The sequence below is a fragment of the Phycodurus eques genome, chromosome 11, assembly GCF_024500275.1.
Source record: "Phycodurus eques isolate BA_2022a chromosome 11, UOR_Pequ_1.1, whole genome shotgun sequence".
In the NCBI taxonomy this organism is placed as follows: Eukaryota; Metazoa; Chordata; class Actinopteri; order Syngnathiformes; family Syngnathidae; genus Phycodurus; species Phycodurus eques.
Window position 1 is genome coordinate 14292058 of NC_084535.1, and position 16992 is coordinate 14309049.

General features: G+C 39.3%; 1 protein-coding gene across 10 annotated transcripts in view; it reads right to left on the reverse strand.

Annotated features, from left to right (window-relative positions):
• eys (eyes shut homolog) overlaps positions 1-16992 on the reverse strand; it is a 259849-nt gene that overhangs the window by 96080 nt on the left and 146777 nt on the right. For 9 of the 10 annotated variants that reach the window (XM_061690335.1, XM_061690334.1, XM_061690329.1 and 6 more), the window contains 6 exons: positions 16210-16306; positions 14910-15017; positions 11426-11571; positions 2983-3154; positions 2651-2729; positions 1917-2107 (listed from right to left, as the gene is read on the reverse strand). In XM_061690335.1, the coding sequence (XP_061546319.1) occupies positions 1917-2107; positions 2651-2729; positions 2983-3154; positions 11426-11571; positions 14910-15017; positions 16210-16306 (793 nt within the window). The remainder of the gene's footprint in view (positions 1-1916; positions 2108-2650; positions 2730-2982; positions 3155-11425; positions 11572-14909; positions 15018-16209; positions 16307-16992) is intronic. The other variant, XM_061690333.1, reaches the window with a different exon arrangement.

A 16992-nucleotide genomic window follows, 5' to 3' on the forward strand; every position in this document is an offset into this window, starting at 1 on the left:
TGCACCAGATATGCCTTCTCAAAAAAATGCAGTCTTTTTTTTCCCTGAGCTTTTTCGTCCGTGGATGAAATAGAATGCAACAGCATATTCCTCAACATTTTTGCAATTTTCAGATGAGAATCGAAGGACAATTCTATTCTTAATTTAACAGTAAGTGCAAGGTGATAATGCTTGTAATACAGGTTCTGCTACATACTTACACTGCACACAAATCCTCAGATGCAGCGCAGTTGTTCAACAAAATTACAATTGCAATAATACACACCCTTTCGGCTCTCTCAGTAAATGTTGATCAAACACTTGCATTGTTATCTTTACAAAGGCAGATATAGCTCTTGTAGTTGTATTTAAATTCATTAGATTTGTGAAAGTCTATCAACAGTATGTTACGCATATACAGTTGTAGTGGACACGCCATGAAAATATGACACCCAGCACCCCCAGTCTCCGGCGACCGCCGCTCTCCCCGCCGAGACGACCACGGGGTGGCGAGATTCAACTTCACATTACAGACGCTAAGTGAATCGTAAGCCAGGATCATCAAAAGCAGGACACAGACATCTGCCTTTGAACACCGACGCTAAGTGAATGACCAGCAAGGAGACAAAAGATACCTAGTTTTGCACCAGAACGCTAAATTAATTAACTTCACCACCAGGCAGCCCACAGACCCTCACCAACGAAGGCGTCTCCTCCCTGCTGCGCCGGTGCGACACTTGGCCAGTAAAGCCGGGACAATGGACGGGTTGCTCGTGACACCCACAGGCGACGGAACGCCACTGCAGACACGGGTTCATTAACCACAGTCTTTACCGGACTTGACTGGGATTTCATATTTTAAGAACTTTACATAAACACCACTAGTGAATGTATTTCTGCAAACTTGAATGTCTGATGTCGAATCCGTTGTCAACTGAACCAGATGAAATGTATCACTCCACACCACACACACAAGTTGAGTATTCAAGGTTTTTACACACTTAATGATGAAATTCAATGCAGTTTTTCTTATTAAGATTTTCTAGTTCCAAAATAATAATTCAATGCAATGGACTAATTAAATTATGTCTTATCATAGCACTCAGAGAATCACATATTTGTTTTGTGTAAAGGTATATGTATCGATGTATTATTCGATTATCGTTTGGGGGCCTAAAAATCGTTCCGATGGAGTTTTAAATTTGTTGTGCATTCTTATATTCTACTGCGACTCATGTTTTTCTCTTGGTCCTGCCTTCTTCCATTGTCTCTAACAGTAGAAACTCTACTGTCATTGGTCAGTCTACACGTTAATCATTACTCACCGCACCAGTAATTGGTCACTTGCATTTCTCACTTTTCACCTGGTCAGTCTGTGATAATTGACACATACTGGCAAGCAAAGTTTAGCGTCCATGCAAGTTTCTGTTTACAATAGCAAGTGGCAGCTCAATTTATTATTGTTTTTAATGCCAGATAGGTTAAAAACAATTATGATTATTTGGCCAAAAGGAAACTCCTGGAAGTAGGATACATCAAAGGAGCAGGACTTAAAGTTATTTTTTTTGTTTTGTTTTACAAAAAAATTAAACAGAAACTCAACCTCTTAAGGTAAAAATAATATGATGATAATAATAATAATAATAATAATAAGTTTAGATTACAGCAGTTCTGTGGTCTGCTGCTCTGTGAGGTTTATAACAAAACAAACATATACATCTGAGTATACATTGAATTTCCTCTTGAGAGATTAAAATTAGTCCAATAACTTACATTATAAAAGGAAATATTACCATTGCTCAGTGAGTGTTTTGGATTTTTTAATTTGTTTTTTGGGGGGGGGTAGCCATTATTGCCATTAAATATAAATATTTCTGTCCTTTCCGGTTCATGCACTTAAATGTTTTAGTTTCACAATAGTAACCAAATGAACTCACCTGCAAGTAAAGTTCAATCCTTCGGCATGAATGCATGTAGCGCCATTAGAACAAAATTGGGCAAATTCTTTGCATGCGTCAATCTCATACTCGCAGGCTTTTCCTGTGTAACCATCCTGACAAAAGCAGGCGTATTCATCAATCAGATCCTCACATGAGCCTCCATTCAAGCAGGGATTAGTAGCACAGTCCTGCAAATAAATATACTGTACATCCATAATGGGTCAAAACAAAAGTACAGAACATTAACATAACCAGAAGAAGTAAGAAATACCTCAATATATGTGTTCATTCTCAGGCACCCCTTACATTTGTTTAGACTCTTGTGATAAATAAAATTTGTCAACGCTACACATTATTGTGAACAACAATCTTATCACCAATGCTAGCGCTAACACTACACGAAACGTGTCTGGGCTGGTCCACCACTATTACAAACCACAAACAGCCAATCAGAACTGATTAAACTAAATGTTCAAAGCGACATTATAAGCAACCCAATGCCTTATCTTTGGAGTCCAGCTGAAGGTGTGTTGTGTTTTAATCAATTAAGCATTAGACTGAGCCATTTACTTTAATCAGGTGTTTGTACAACATTTGCATGATCGTGGTGCTTCAGTTCGGTTATCTCGTAGAAGAGTCGATAAAGTTAGTGACACCAGAGACCACACAAAGACTATACAAAGTTCTTCTTCCCGAACATTCAGCAGGTTTAATCATTAAACTCTACTCACATCAATGCTTGTTTCACACCTGGTACCGCTCCATCCCACCTCACAAAGGCACGTGTAGGAAGAGATTCCATCATGACAGCTAAGGTGGGCCGGAAACATAGGGGGGCGGAATTGATTTAAGTAGTAAAAACTAATGAGAGTTGAGAGTAAATAGAAAGGCTTCTTTAAAAAGCAGCTCTAGCGCTACACAAAAACACTTTGAGAAATACATTATTTGACAACCTGAAATTCATCATAACAGTGTGGAGGGACGTTAATTCAAAATAATTCCATCATAGTTCCTCCTAATCTACAGCATTTCCTATTTAAAGGGGACAGAGATAAATACCAACCTCCCTTGAAAACAAGGTGCCGACAAGCATTCATCAATGTTGGTCTCACACTCGGGTCCAAAGAAGCCGTCGGGGCACACACAGTGATATCGATCGGCTTCGTCAATACATCTCCCATCATTCTGGCACGGCTTTGAAATGCACTCGTCAATGTTAACTTCACACCATGCCCCTAGGAAATAAAGCACACTTCTTTAACAGTGCAACTCAACAGGAGAGGTAGTCATTTAGTGCTTGTAGGAAAAAATGCATACATTTGTTGGTTTTAAGAGCTAACTTCACAAGTGAAAGTCAGGATCTTCATTTTCATATCTTAATACAAAGTCAGTTGTATAGTCTTCAGTTACATGGAAACTGATGGCCACGACAGACGAACACCAGTAGACAGTGCGACCCCTAAAGTCAAGTTAAGCATGCTAACATAGCCAAAATCGATCTGCTAAATCTACTGGGATTTTCAGTCACAACTACATGTTTAGGATTTATACGTAGAAGCTGGCCTGGCAAAAAGCTAAGATTCATACATCGAGTGAGAGACCTTTTGTCAAAAACCCCCCTTGATAGTACAGGTCGGAGGTAAATGACCAGACCGGTGAACAAAAATAGCCACTCATTAAAAGAATATCTCTGAAAGCTCAATAATTTGAAACAAGAAGAAAACTTAGCAGGACACATGACCTAGTGCCACGTTGAGTTCAGAACAGGAAACTGAAGTATCCATTCTCACACCCTCATAACAATGTAAGATTGGAAGAAGAAAATTTGACTAAAGAAGAAACTTGGAAGGGGATTCCTTGATCTGATGCACCTTGACCCCCGGTGCCACATTGGGATGGTAAGTTCAAACTTTGGCACACACAATAACATAAACAAGGATTTATTCTGCCTTGTATCAATGGATGAAGCTGCTGGTGGTGTAAAATTCAAGACAGTATTTATTTATTGATCAATACCACTGGGAATTAAGCATTCCTACATGCAAAGAGGACTACAACCGCCTCAGATCATTATAAAAATGCAGCCAGTCAGTGTAAATAGCACATGGTTTCCCATACAGTTTAAGTCAACAAGTCCTGTAAAAAATCCGCACATACGTAACAGTTTGTGATGAGTTTTTATGGGACATTTTGGTAAAAAGACAAAAAAATGCTGCAGCTTTCTCCTATAATGCTACCCATAGGTTATATACTGTATGCCCTTGTCAAACTATGTAATGATTATCTGTTGAACTCTATATCCCATTGATGCAGTAAACTGCTTTGTCAGGCTCAATCATTATTTTCGATAGATCTACAAGACGCAGGGCAAATTTTATATTGGGCCTCTGCTTTTGACTGTATTGATGCATTTTTTTCTTTCATTAAAAAAAAAACTGTGATAACTGACCTTTGCTGTGAGCACTTCCCATTATGGTAGAAAATGTGTTCTTCTTTTCTATTAAATAATTAATTTAATACCTATCCATCCATCCATTTTCTGAGCCGCTTTTCCTCATTAGGGTCGCAGGCGTGCTGGAGCCTATCCCAGCTTTCATCGGGCAGGAGGCGGGGTACACCCAGAACTGGTTGCCAGCCAATCGCAGGGCACATACAAACAAACAACCATTCGCACTCACAGTCACACCTACGGGCAATTTAGAGTCACCAATTAATGCATGTTTTTGGGATGTGGGAGGAAACCGGAGTGCCCGGAGAAAACCCACGCAGGCACGGGGAGAACATGCAAACTCCACACAGGCGGGGCCAGGGATTGAACCCGGGTCCTCAGAACTGTGAGGCTGACGCGCTAACCAGTCGGCCACCGTGCCGCCTAATTTAATACCTATTTCATGAAAAAACTATTAAAAAAATAATTAGGTATTGTTTAACAAAATGAGCATTATTATTTTCAAATGGCCAAATTCTGTTGGATCACATCAGATTGTGCAGGTGCAATGTTGTACTGTACAAGCTGATAGTGCAAGTATGTTCTTTGGCAAAATCTGCAAAGAGTTAATCACCAAAAATAATGTATATATACCTGGTTCAGATTTGGTGATGATCAGGTGGATTTCCAAGGAATTCATTCAGCTATGTTTCACAGTATATGTTCTCTATTGATTTCTGTGCATCCTGTCATAATGAACATTTGCCATGGCGGGTGGCACCAATTTCAGACCAATTTTAGTAATTTCGTAGACCAATTTTAGTAATTTCGTAGACCAGTGCAGCCTGGAGGATCCGATAGTGTGTGCTGTGCCATTGTGAGTGTGTTTACAGCTGACTTCATTTGCCGCCAAATAAAGCAGCTCTTCTCATTCCCTTTCAAGGTGGGGAAATTACAGACTTAACAAAGATGTCTCTTTGTGGAAGAGGACAATGCGTAGTCACAGTGATCCATGCGTGCAGCGTGAGTGGAGCATACAATGATCTTGGTCGGTGTGGCAACAGACAGTGCGAGCGGAAACCTTAATTAAATACGGAATGAGCTGGTGACAACCGCTGGAAACTTAAATATAGTATGTCCACAGACCTCATATATCTGTCTGCCTGTGCCACAATAAAATTGACGAAAGTCGCGTTACACCTGCGGTCTACTTTCCGACAAGATTTAGACATGGTCTGAGCAGGTGTAAGTTTAGACCGAATTTCTGCCACCAAATTGTCACTCTCGAAGGACACACACTTGCTGCGTCGGAACGTCCAGCTTGGCTCAGACCGGTGTGCCAAATTGGCACAGCGAGCCTTGTGCTTGCGCGTAATTAAAAATCTTCCGGCATTTGCGGCCCTATGAAAAGAGAGCCCTGTGTGTCAATCAGACGCACTGGTGTCAGGTGCAAAAAATTGTATCTGGGGGCGCTACTGAGTAGGCTTTGAAGGAATAGGTCGGGGTTTTGCTGGGGTGGATGTAGGCTGCGTCGGGGCCTCTGAATATACATAATTTTTTTTAATATGTTAAAGCCGCCCAATGAACGCTGGAATTATAATATTTAACAATAATAAGGAACACAGGTATTTTATCAAGATCCTTGCTCGGGTCCTGATAATAGAACACATTAAAACAAGTTTTTTTTTTTTTTCCCCCAAAAGTATTGTCCAAAATATATTTGGGCAAATGTTACAGAATCAAATTGATGTAATGTATGTTAGATATTGGCCATCACATGTATACATCATCTTAATTTGAAGCATTAAAGGTATGCTTTGGAATGTTATTCTTATTAACTAGCTAGCATGTCCATTGAACTGATCTAAATTAAATTTATTGACAAGGCACATATAATAGGAATGTGTTATTTTTGCTTGTAGCTTTTTCTTTCAACCTCAAGTTCCCTCATGCTCACTTAACACTAAAAAAAAAAACCTTAATGCTTTAAAAGTATATCTATATTTTTTTGCAACAAGTTTGACACCACATTAGTTTTCATCCGGAGAAACATCCTTGAGTTTCTCGTCAGCATTAACTTTAATCACCCAGCTTCCACATAAACATCAGCAACTGAATTAAGCATTAAGGAGGGATTGTAAACATTACTGGAGGTTTTAGACCTTCATTTTCTACATGCATCCTTGGGGGAATAGGAAAATATATATATATTAATAACAAATGCAGGAAATTAGATTAACCAAACAGTTGTAAAATGTATCATCATTTTTTCATAGCATGTAGTCTACCTTTGGAAAACATACATTTGTATATAGACAAAGGATGAATGGATAAAAAAATATTTGGTTTTTTTTTGGGTTAGTATGCTTCCATTAAGCATTTAAACAAAATATTGATTGTAATATTATACAATTTCCCACTTATCTTGACTTTTTTCCCCAACTGTTTTAGATACTAGTTGGACTCACATTTTCCCCAAATTTCCATTAAAAAAATGTATCAATAATATGTATAATTAGTTATTTATCTAAATCTGTGTGCAAATCAATCAACAATAAAATCAGATAGTCTACTGGTTGAAGATTTGATATACTCAATAATTTATTCTGTGTCTATGCACCACTTCTAATTTACTCACAAGAGTGGGGCAAAGTATTAAATGCACTCTCCATGTGATGTTCGATGAATACGTCTTCGAGAATTCCAAACAAAAGTTAATGTATTTTATGCAATGGTACTTTATTGTTTGACTAAAATGGCATTTATCAATAAATCCATCCATTTTCTGTACGGCTTTATCCTCACAAGGGTTGTGGGCGTGCTGGAGCCTATCCCAGCTATCTTCGGGCGAGCGGTGCGGTACACCCTGAACTGGTCGCCAGCCAATCGCAGGGCACATACAGTGGGTATGGAAAATATTCAGACCCCCTTAAATTTTCACTCTTTGTTATATTGCAGCCATTTGCTAAAAGCGTTTACATTCATTTTTTTTCCTCATTAATGTACACACAGCACCCCATATTGACAGAAAAAAATTGAATTGTTGACATTTTTGCAGGTTTATTGAAAAAAGAAAAACGGAAATATCACACAGCCATAAGTATTCAATAAATGAAAATGTGAAATACAGTGTGGAATAAATTAAATGTCCTCTCTATAGTTTAAACTTGTCTTTCTCAATCTTCCATTGTCTTGTATGTCTGTTGGAAAAAATGTATACTGGTATGAACCAGATTATTCCTGAAATAAATCAGGTTTTTTTTTCAAGTCAAATTTTAGTTGTATAGCCCTTAATCTCACACACACACACACACACACACACACACACACACACACACACACACACACACACAAAGAAGTCTCAAAGGGCTTCACAGGCCCACAATTGACAAAGCTCAGCGACATCCTATGATCTTAACCCCCCCAAACGGGCAAGGAAAAATTCCCCAAAACATTTTGGGGAAAAAGGTAAAAACTTTGAGAAGGGACCACAGATCCAAGTTTTCCCCCTTCCAGGATGACCAGGCTGTAATGGATGTCAAGTGGGCAGCATTTATCGGGTAGTATGGTGCTGTACAATGTTAGTTAAAACAATGCAAGAGAGCTGATGTTATTCAATATTTATGGAATTTCCCAAAAACCGTGACAAGAACACAACTGCATGAGGGGAGTATTTAAGCACTTAAAACGCTGACAGAGAAACTGTCAAATTAGGTTTCCTACCAAAACCTGGTCAATCTTGTGAAGGTTGTAGGTAAACCCATTATTGGGAATTTTTGAAATATTTCCATTGATAACCAGCCCAAATAATTTTTTTTAGACTCAAAGATATTAAATTGAGTAATTGATAAAGATCTTACTCCTTTGGATTGTATCTCTGAGCTGCAACAGATGTGAACAAAAACACTGACAACTGACTTTGCTTCATCCCTTTTACAAGACCAGCCAAAAAGGTAAGCAAAATCTATCACGTTCGCTCACTACCAAATGCTAAGCATTCTTCTTATTGTGTCACACTGATAACTCTTTATTTTTCAGCCGAGAGCTATATTTCATCCTTCTGACCGCAGAGGTACAAAAATCTTTAAAGTGCAAAAATCAATACAAGATTGCCAAAGAAATTGAACTGCTAAGTGGGCGGAGGGCTCGTGGAATTAAGAAATGGGTTGAAAAAAATAGTATTTGCTGGAAGAAGAAACAAATGTTGCCTGTATTTTATAAGAGTCAGTTGGATTGGATAGAGCTCGGATTTAGAATTCAATAAAAGGTCACAGTGTCATAAAATACCCGATACTTGAAACATTTGCTTTGGCTGTTAAACATAAAATTCTATCAATGTGTGTTTCATGTAAAATCATTATTATCCAGTTAATGGTATGAAACATGGCTTATGTTCGAAAGATTACTGAGAGGAAAAGGAAAATAACCCTTTATGGAAAGCTTGTAAATATTTTCTAGAGCCTTTACTCGGAACTCATTGAATTGACTTTATACATATTTTGATTTCATTTAATGTATGCTGATTTTAATCCTTAAAGAGAAATGTATGTGAAAGTCTATATTTCATATTAGTGACAGCGCTCATTTAATTTGGTTCTACTTCATTTGTTTGCCTAAAATGTTTTCAATATTTTTGTGTTTGATTGTGTTGGCAGGGGCGGAATAAGTTTTACGGCAACATCAAATTACCAAATAAGGCTCCCTGTCCAAAAAAAGGATTTACTGGGAGTAAACGGGAGGTGTCTAAATGGTCCTGTGCTATACTGAAAGAAAAAAATACAGTACAATGTACCAAATTTTCTTTCAAAAATTAAAGAATAATGTCATATTTGTAACACCGAAGAAAACTTCAGTTGATACAAAAGATTGAACTGATGACCACATTTCTATTGTCATGTTCATCCAGCAGAGCGAATTCACTGAAGGCTCACTCCGACATCATCATCATCATCCAACAATGTGCTGACTGAGGAAACTGCAACAATGTGCTGATTGCACTGTACTATCACTCAAGGGAACATGCTCCTTAATGACTGACTGAAGAAGAGAAAAAGGAGGGTGTCAAACGACAACAGCCGAAACTGTGATTTATATAAACATGATCACCCATTAATCATGTCACTGTAATGATTCCTGACCTCCGGATTGAATGTGGCTCCCATGTATACTTAAATAATACATGCTGGGAGCCTTTAAAGCAAAACATCCTCATTAATGATCCGACAAGTGAGATTCAGCGAGCTGCCTGCTCTGTCTCGGAGTCAGATTAACATATTTATAGTGTATGCCAATATGGCACAAAGGTAAAATCATTTATACAACAACACAAAACATAGTTGCCAGATAATTAAGTGATTAGGGGAGAGCTTATACTGAGGCAATTTTTGAATGCATGACATTGAACGCTGTAACTGTAAAGCAACAGCAAGCTTCTTTTTTGTTGTTGTTTGCTCCAGGGCTTTCTCTCCAGTTGTTGAGTGTAATTTACTTTAAAGCCATTGTGGTGGGTGGATTGAAATCAACAGCAGTCAACATGTCTTTAGCTGTTAGTTAGACATTGGCTCATTAACAACTGAAGAAGTAGACACCCTATGATCTTTACCGGATACATATTCTATTCTGGCAGATGTGAATGATTAGAAGGTAAAGAAGTTAGTTAATGGGTATGCTAAACACATCATAAAATGTCATGCTTTAAAATACAGTCAGCATCTTATGATCGTAAATGTGACATGTCCAGGCGTGTAAAAAGGCTTTTCTGGTGAACAGGAGAATATGGCTGTAAGTGCAGGAATTTAAGTTGAATATTTTCATATGACAATTAATTTCTATTACCTTCTTATTGTAGTGTTTTTTTGTTTGTTTTGTTTTTAAAATTTTTGAATGAACCCCAATACAAACAGCCAAAACACTGCCCAATCCTAAACTTTTACCTCTCCAATTTGTTTTATTATTCTTTAAAGAGTTACGGAAAAGAAAGCACTATATGGGACTTTGAACAAACTGGTTAGAGACAAACAAAGTCCAAAATAAAGATGCACATTCTGACTCGCTGGCCAACAATCCAATATGGTATGTAATTCAGGTGGAAACGAACTGTCATTATTGTGTAATCACATCCATACAAGCTAACAGATCTAGACTACACTGATTTATTAGTAAGCAGCTTCAACTGTTGGACCCTAAATTGATTCTGGCATTCAATATGCAAAAAAGAAAAAGAAAAATACCCATTGATTTCTTGATGCCAGGAGCAAATAATATAGTTATGTGGCACACACACATTTCAGAATTTAACCCCTTTAAGCCCTCTCAAAGAAAGTTACATTTAGTCTTCCAAATAGTTTTTTGCTGTGGTGGAAAGTTATAGAGCGAATACTTTGTATGACTTGCAGTTGGTTTGAGCCAAGTCAGACTTCATCCTCCGGCCGTTCACTCTCTTGGGGATTCCTGTTTCCTCACATGAGCTTAGAGCATCAGAAAAAGTAATGACTTGTACTATAGTGTGCGCAGGCCTAATAATAAAAGCTGCTTCAGTGGGAATTGGGCCATGCGTGTTCAGGTTCTGCTCTCCAGAGTCGCAATACCTCAGAGATTTCGCCCCCTCTCACAATTGAGGAAGGATAAATTGATGATACCGTATGGAAGACAAATGAAATTAATCTTCCCAATAGCTGACAGGAATCGGCATCAGTGCAAAAACACACGCACACATATGCACACAGACGTGCACTAAAATAGCTCAATATCTGTCTGGCTGCAAATAAGACGAATGGATTGAAGTAAAACAACTGGAGTGTTCGGAGACTAAGGAGGGTGGTGAAACAAAATAAAAGCGGCTAACTGACAGTGAGAAGTTTCCATCAGACCAAACAGGCGACATGAATGTTTCTCATGTTAGCTTCACTAGTCAACCACTGCATCAGGACAGGGCAGGCAGGCCAATTAAAAGAATGTGTTAGGAAGCAGTTTTTACACTGAACCACATCATGAGTCAGCGCTCCAGTCCACACCAACCAAGATAAGCTTTTTAGGCTCTTCTATTGATCTTGGTGTCACCAGAGGGAAATAGACGTACCTGAGTATCCGGCGCGACAGACACATTCAAAGCCCCCCGGCTTCTTGATACAGGTGCCCTCTTGTAGGCAAGGTGAAACTTGACACTCGTTCCCACCCAGGTCACACAGTGTTCCGAAATAACCAGTAGGGCAACTGCAGTGAAAGCTGTGGATTAAAAAGATACCACACAAACAAAGTCAAAGAATGGAAGAGTGGAGAATGCTCTCAGAATTCAATTTGTTTTCACATCAAATCTTTGGCAACTTTTCAAAAAGACATTCTGAGGATTAGTTGAACGAGAATATTATCCAATATCAAGTTATTAACGTTTATTTGTTTACACATTTACATGTTACACAACATTTGGGGAAGTGATGGGCATCACCCCACAAAATAACACATACATATAATAATTATTTTTGAATATGTATTTTCAACTACATATAATACATGAAACACATTACACTGCGTTTCAAATTGTTATTCAAATGAACATGCCGGGGAGAGAGCATGTCGGCCCCTTAAGAGTCCCTGAAGGTATAAAAATGACCTCAGAAAAGTATGTGGAGTTTATGACTGACCACAGAAGCTCTCCAAAAAGTCACAAGTTTCATGCATGTAAGAATTGTGAAGCTACTATAAAATAAGGGTTCCTATATCAAAATGGAACTCAACTTATGAAGTTTTTGATTGAAATAGCATTTGATTTCAGTAAATATGACCTCCTAATGCTAAAAAATAGATAAATGCCAATCGGCAGTTCTTAAAGTTCCCATATTTTGGCTATTTGGACCCCCGTAGAGTGACTCTCTAACATAGATTTAAATAATAAATAATAATCAAATAAAAGTGTCAATTTCATTTAAAAAAAAAAAAAACATATGACCCCTTTAAAACGTCAAATATCTTGCATAATAAAATGTGTGCATCAGTTTCTGCATTTATAAATAGAAAGCCTTCACCTTGCTGGAGATTTGAATGACGATGCAAATCGAGATGTATTTTATGCATTCTTGTTGTAATTCAGATATGCCCTATCATTCATTCTTCTCCTGAAGTTTATTTTATTTGATCTAATTTGCATTGGTTGGTAACATGCATTACTGCCTTCCTAAAGGATTGGAATGGACGGAGTGAATGAACAGTCGACTGTAACCACTTTTGGCAACGCACACAGTAAGTACAGTACAGGAAGTCCTCGATTTACGAACAAGTTCCGTTCCTATGCTGGCGACATAACCCGAATTGTCCGCGTAAGTCGCATTTCACCGTTGAAGTCGACATTTACGTCGAAATACTTCTGTTACGGGTATTGTCCCACGTGATTGTGACAGCAAGCTCAGTGTGTGTGGGCGTGTGCGTCGATGTGTGGGTGAGACGGGACTGTGAAGGAGGAAGGAGTGCGCGCAGGACCGAGTGTGTACAGTGGCAAGTGTAGTGATGGCGACCGGGGAAGAGTAGCGATTAGCGGAGGACCCGTTGACGTTCAATGTGCAGAGGAGCTAATAAAGCCGTTAAAGCAGCAAATCGGTGCTTCGTGCCTTTATTGTTCCCGCCACCCAGCTCAGCTGTGCAACGAGAGAAGGGAGTTAACCCCGAGGAGGACAACATCGGCACTGGAGAAGGACCACGGTCTGGTGACCGTAGCAAGAAAGGTTAATACTTCGTATAAAGAAACTAAAATACATTAAAATAAAAAAGTAAGATGCTTTACTTACCATTACTGCTGAGAGTGTGGAAAAAAAGGCAAAGATACTCCCGGCACACACAAACACAGACAAGCACTATGCACTAGCTAAGCAGAAACACTATGGTGCTGGGACAAAATGTCGGACGAGGCACGGGCGTTGTAAAGTCGTAGGTCGAGTACGTCGTAACTCGAGGACTTCGTGTATGCCCTTACCCTGTAACCGATGGCTATTACATATTTATGAGATTTATAACCTGTTTTAATCATTTGGTCATAATCCGACTTGGCCCTAAATTTAAGCAATGCTAACTGGTTTAAGAGATGTTGGAGTGGGATAAACAAAGCTCTTGTCTGAGGTGGACAGACAGTACTGCAACATAGTAATTAGTGAAATAATATGTATGTAATATTGAAAAGGCATGTGATAATGATAAGATAAACCGAGCCATAAATATTCCTATTAAATTGTAGAAAGCCATAAAACCTATTGCTGGGCGGCATGGTGGGCGACTGGTTAGAGCGTCTGCCTCAAAGTTCTGAGGACCGGGGTTCAATCCCCGGCCCCGCCTGTGTGGAGTTTGCATGTTCTCCCCGTGCCTGTGTGGGTTTTCTCCGAGCACTCCGGTTTCCTCCCACATCCCAAAAACATGCATGGTAGGTTGATTGTCAACTCTAAATTGCCCGTAGGTGTGAATGTGAGTGCAAATGGTTGTTTGTTTATGTGTGCCCTGCGATTGGCTGGCAACCAGTTCAGGGTGTACCCCGCCTCCGGCCCGATGACAGCTGGGATAGGCTCGAGCAGTCCCGCGACCCTTGTGAGGATAAGCGGCTCAGAAAATGGATGGATGGATGGATGGACTTATTACTGAGGGGAATAGCCTAATGAGTCTGATAATGCAGTTTACTCTATTGAAATCCCTTTCCCCAGCTGTCATTGGCTCTTATATCTCCCTGACCATCATAATCTCTGAGGCAGTGGCTTTCCTATTTATAGGTGGGTTGAAATCAAAATAGTAAGTAAGGTGTAATTTGTCATCATCAAATCAATGACATTAAATCCAATTTTGGTGATATGCAAGATTCGCTTTTTGTCATGTGGGACAAAAGCACTGTGCCTTCCAATTATGGAAGCTCTAAAAGGCTCGACTGGTCAGGGAGAGTGTTTGGATAATAATTAACACTCTCTTGCTTCGCCACCTGTCTGCCAATGCTGCTTTTGAGTTTTTCATAAAACAAAACTGCATCACTTGATAAAGATCTTTTTTCCCTGTGCATGCAGTGTGATAAGAGCAGAATGTGAATGTGTGCAGAATGTGGAAAGACACTGTCGGGCACACAGCAGAGCCAGATACATCAGCTCAGTGCATAATATTAGGGAGATGAAAATAATAGTGAGGCGTTCTGTCATTCTTGTAGTGGGCAGCGAGGTTAAAATACACCGGACTGTGCAATAAGGCAAGCACTCTATTGAGCAGGGCCGGGTCACACGGGAGCCAAATCATGACGGGAGACAAACTGCAGACAAAACATTTAGGACTCAAATTGGCCCTGGGACTTCTATACCCATCTGTCTGACTAAGCCCACAAGCCCCGGGGCTCCCATTAAGCACAGCAGAGAGAAGCAGCACTATAGTGCTGGACTGGAGCTGAAACGGAGATACATGATGTTTTGCAGCTGAATCCACTCTGTATCATGAGGAGAGCAGTTTACAGGGTATTCAGAATGTCAAGGGTTACCATTTTAAAGAGGAACATGCCTACGCATTTGAAAATAAAACACCATTATCAATTCTACCTGGCTTTTTATTCTTACTTGTTCACTCGGTCCTGACAAGTGCCACCGTTAAGGCAAGGCTGTGAGGAGCACTCATTGATGTCTTGCTCGCAGTGAAGGCCGGAAAATCCCATTTTACAAACACAGCTGGAAAATGAAAATAAATAAATGAATAAATAAATCCATCCATCCATTTTGTGTACTGCTTATCCTCACTGTATATATATATATGTACACATGTATGTATATATATATATATATATATATATATATATGTACACGTGTATATATATATATATATATATATATATATATATATATATATGTACACATGTATATATATATATATACACACACACAAACACACACACACACACATACAGGCACGGGGAAAACATGCAAACTCCACGCAGGCGAGGCCGGATTTGAACCCGGGTCATCAGAACTGTGAACTGTGTATATATATATATATATATATATATATGTTTACTATTTAATCAGAGCATTATCCAGTGGTTGTCTAAACATTTAACGAAAACACCTCTCTCAGTAGGATGTAGTTTAGTTCCTCACCAAAATGTAATAATACATTCATCCAACAAGCAACTGCACATAGGTACATGAAGTCACAGTTTATAAAACACTGGAGAGAGCTTAAAATTTACATTCTGGGGCAGATAGCAATTTCAGTGAGAGCAAAGTAAATTTAAATGATCTGTATTTTTATTTTGATGTGCACCAAATTTTAATGGGTTCTCGCTAAGCGCGTGGGCCACGAAAACACGCTGTTAAAGAAAATATGTTGTGTGTTTTTTCCTAAGCTTACTAACTTTATGACTGACTGACTAACAGTCACCTACATACTTTCATGCTTCCTGGAAGTAATAAATGTATTCTTGAATGAAAACCATACTGTTGTAATAAAACTGAGAATTATTATTATTGAATTATTATTTAAATGTAATTAAATTTTATCACATTGTGTAAATGTAGCTCATGTAGTTCTGTTGTGTTGTTTGATTATTTTTTGCAAGATAAACAGCAAAAACAATTAGCATCCCATTTCATGTACTTCTTGATGGTCTGAGGCTTTTGCACAGTCTTCTATGGAAAGCAGAGGATCAAAAAATGAAATTGAAACAGATGTTTCTCAGTCACTACGGAATATGGAGAAATGGAATGCTAAAGTAATAATTAGAAATATGTTCAGGTTGATAATATTGGCCCTTTGGTCAAGTAAGCCAATTTGATTTGAGGAAGCTTTGATGCACTCTAGACACAATAATACAAAGTTCTTCAGAAACACAGAATTTAACTACATTTGGAGGAAACTTGTCACCTGTATGCATTGACCTGGTCCAAGCAGTCGCCGTTGTCTCGGCAAGGATTAGAGCTGCACTCATTGGTGTCAGTTTCACACAGGCGTCCTTCAAATCCTGAAAGACCGAGGAGATGGTCATAGATCGGGGAGCCCGCCCACATCGCTGAAAACGTCAGGGTCGATGATAACCAAGGCCCTGGTGAACGCCATTTTAATGGAACTAGTAGCCCCTGTAGCATTTCTCATCTTCCAGCTCTCAGCACTCACTGTTTCTCCTTAGAGAGCGCATAAGTCTAATAATACTTCAGCGCGGCGGACAGATTGGTCTGAGGTTTTGTGGTTTGGGGTTTGGGAGGTGTGTGTCTGTATGTGCGCCACTCTATGCATACTGTATGTCCCTTTGAAGATAGACGGTGAGTAAGGACGGGGAATTCTTGTTACGTTTAGGCAAGAGGGAGAGGCTAAACCCCATGAGCTCGTTTTGCCCTGCTTCATTAGTGGGTTGAGGGCAGGGTGGCAAAGCAGATCAGAATCAATGTTTGGTGGGACTTTGAAGCGGCTTGGGAGCCTCTTATGTTCTGCCTCTGGCGCTTTGTCCTGATCCATCCAGCTATCCATCCATCCATCCATTTTCCAAACTGCTTATCACCACTAGGGTTACGGGCGTGTTGGCACCGATCCCAGCTGACTCTGGGCGAGAGGGGGGACACACACCCATAACTGGTCGCCAGCCAAGGGCACATATAACCAAACAACTATTCGCAGCTACGGAAAATTTAGATTCTCCAATCAACCTACCAT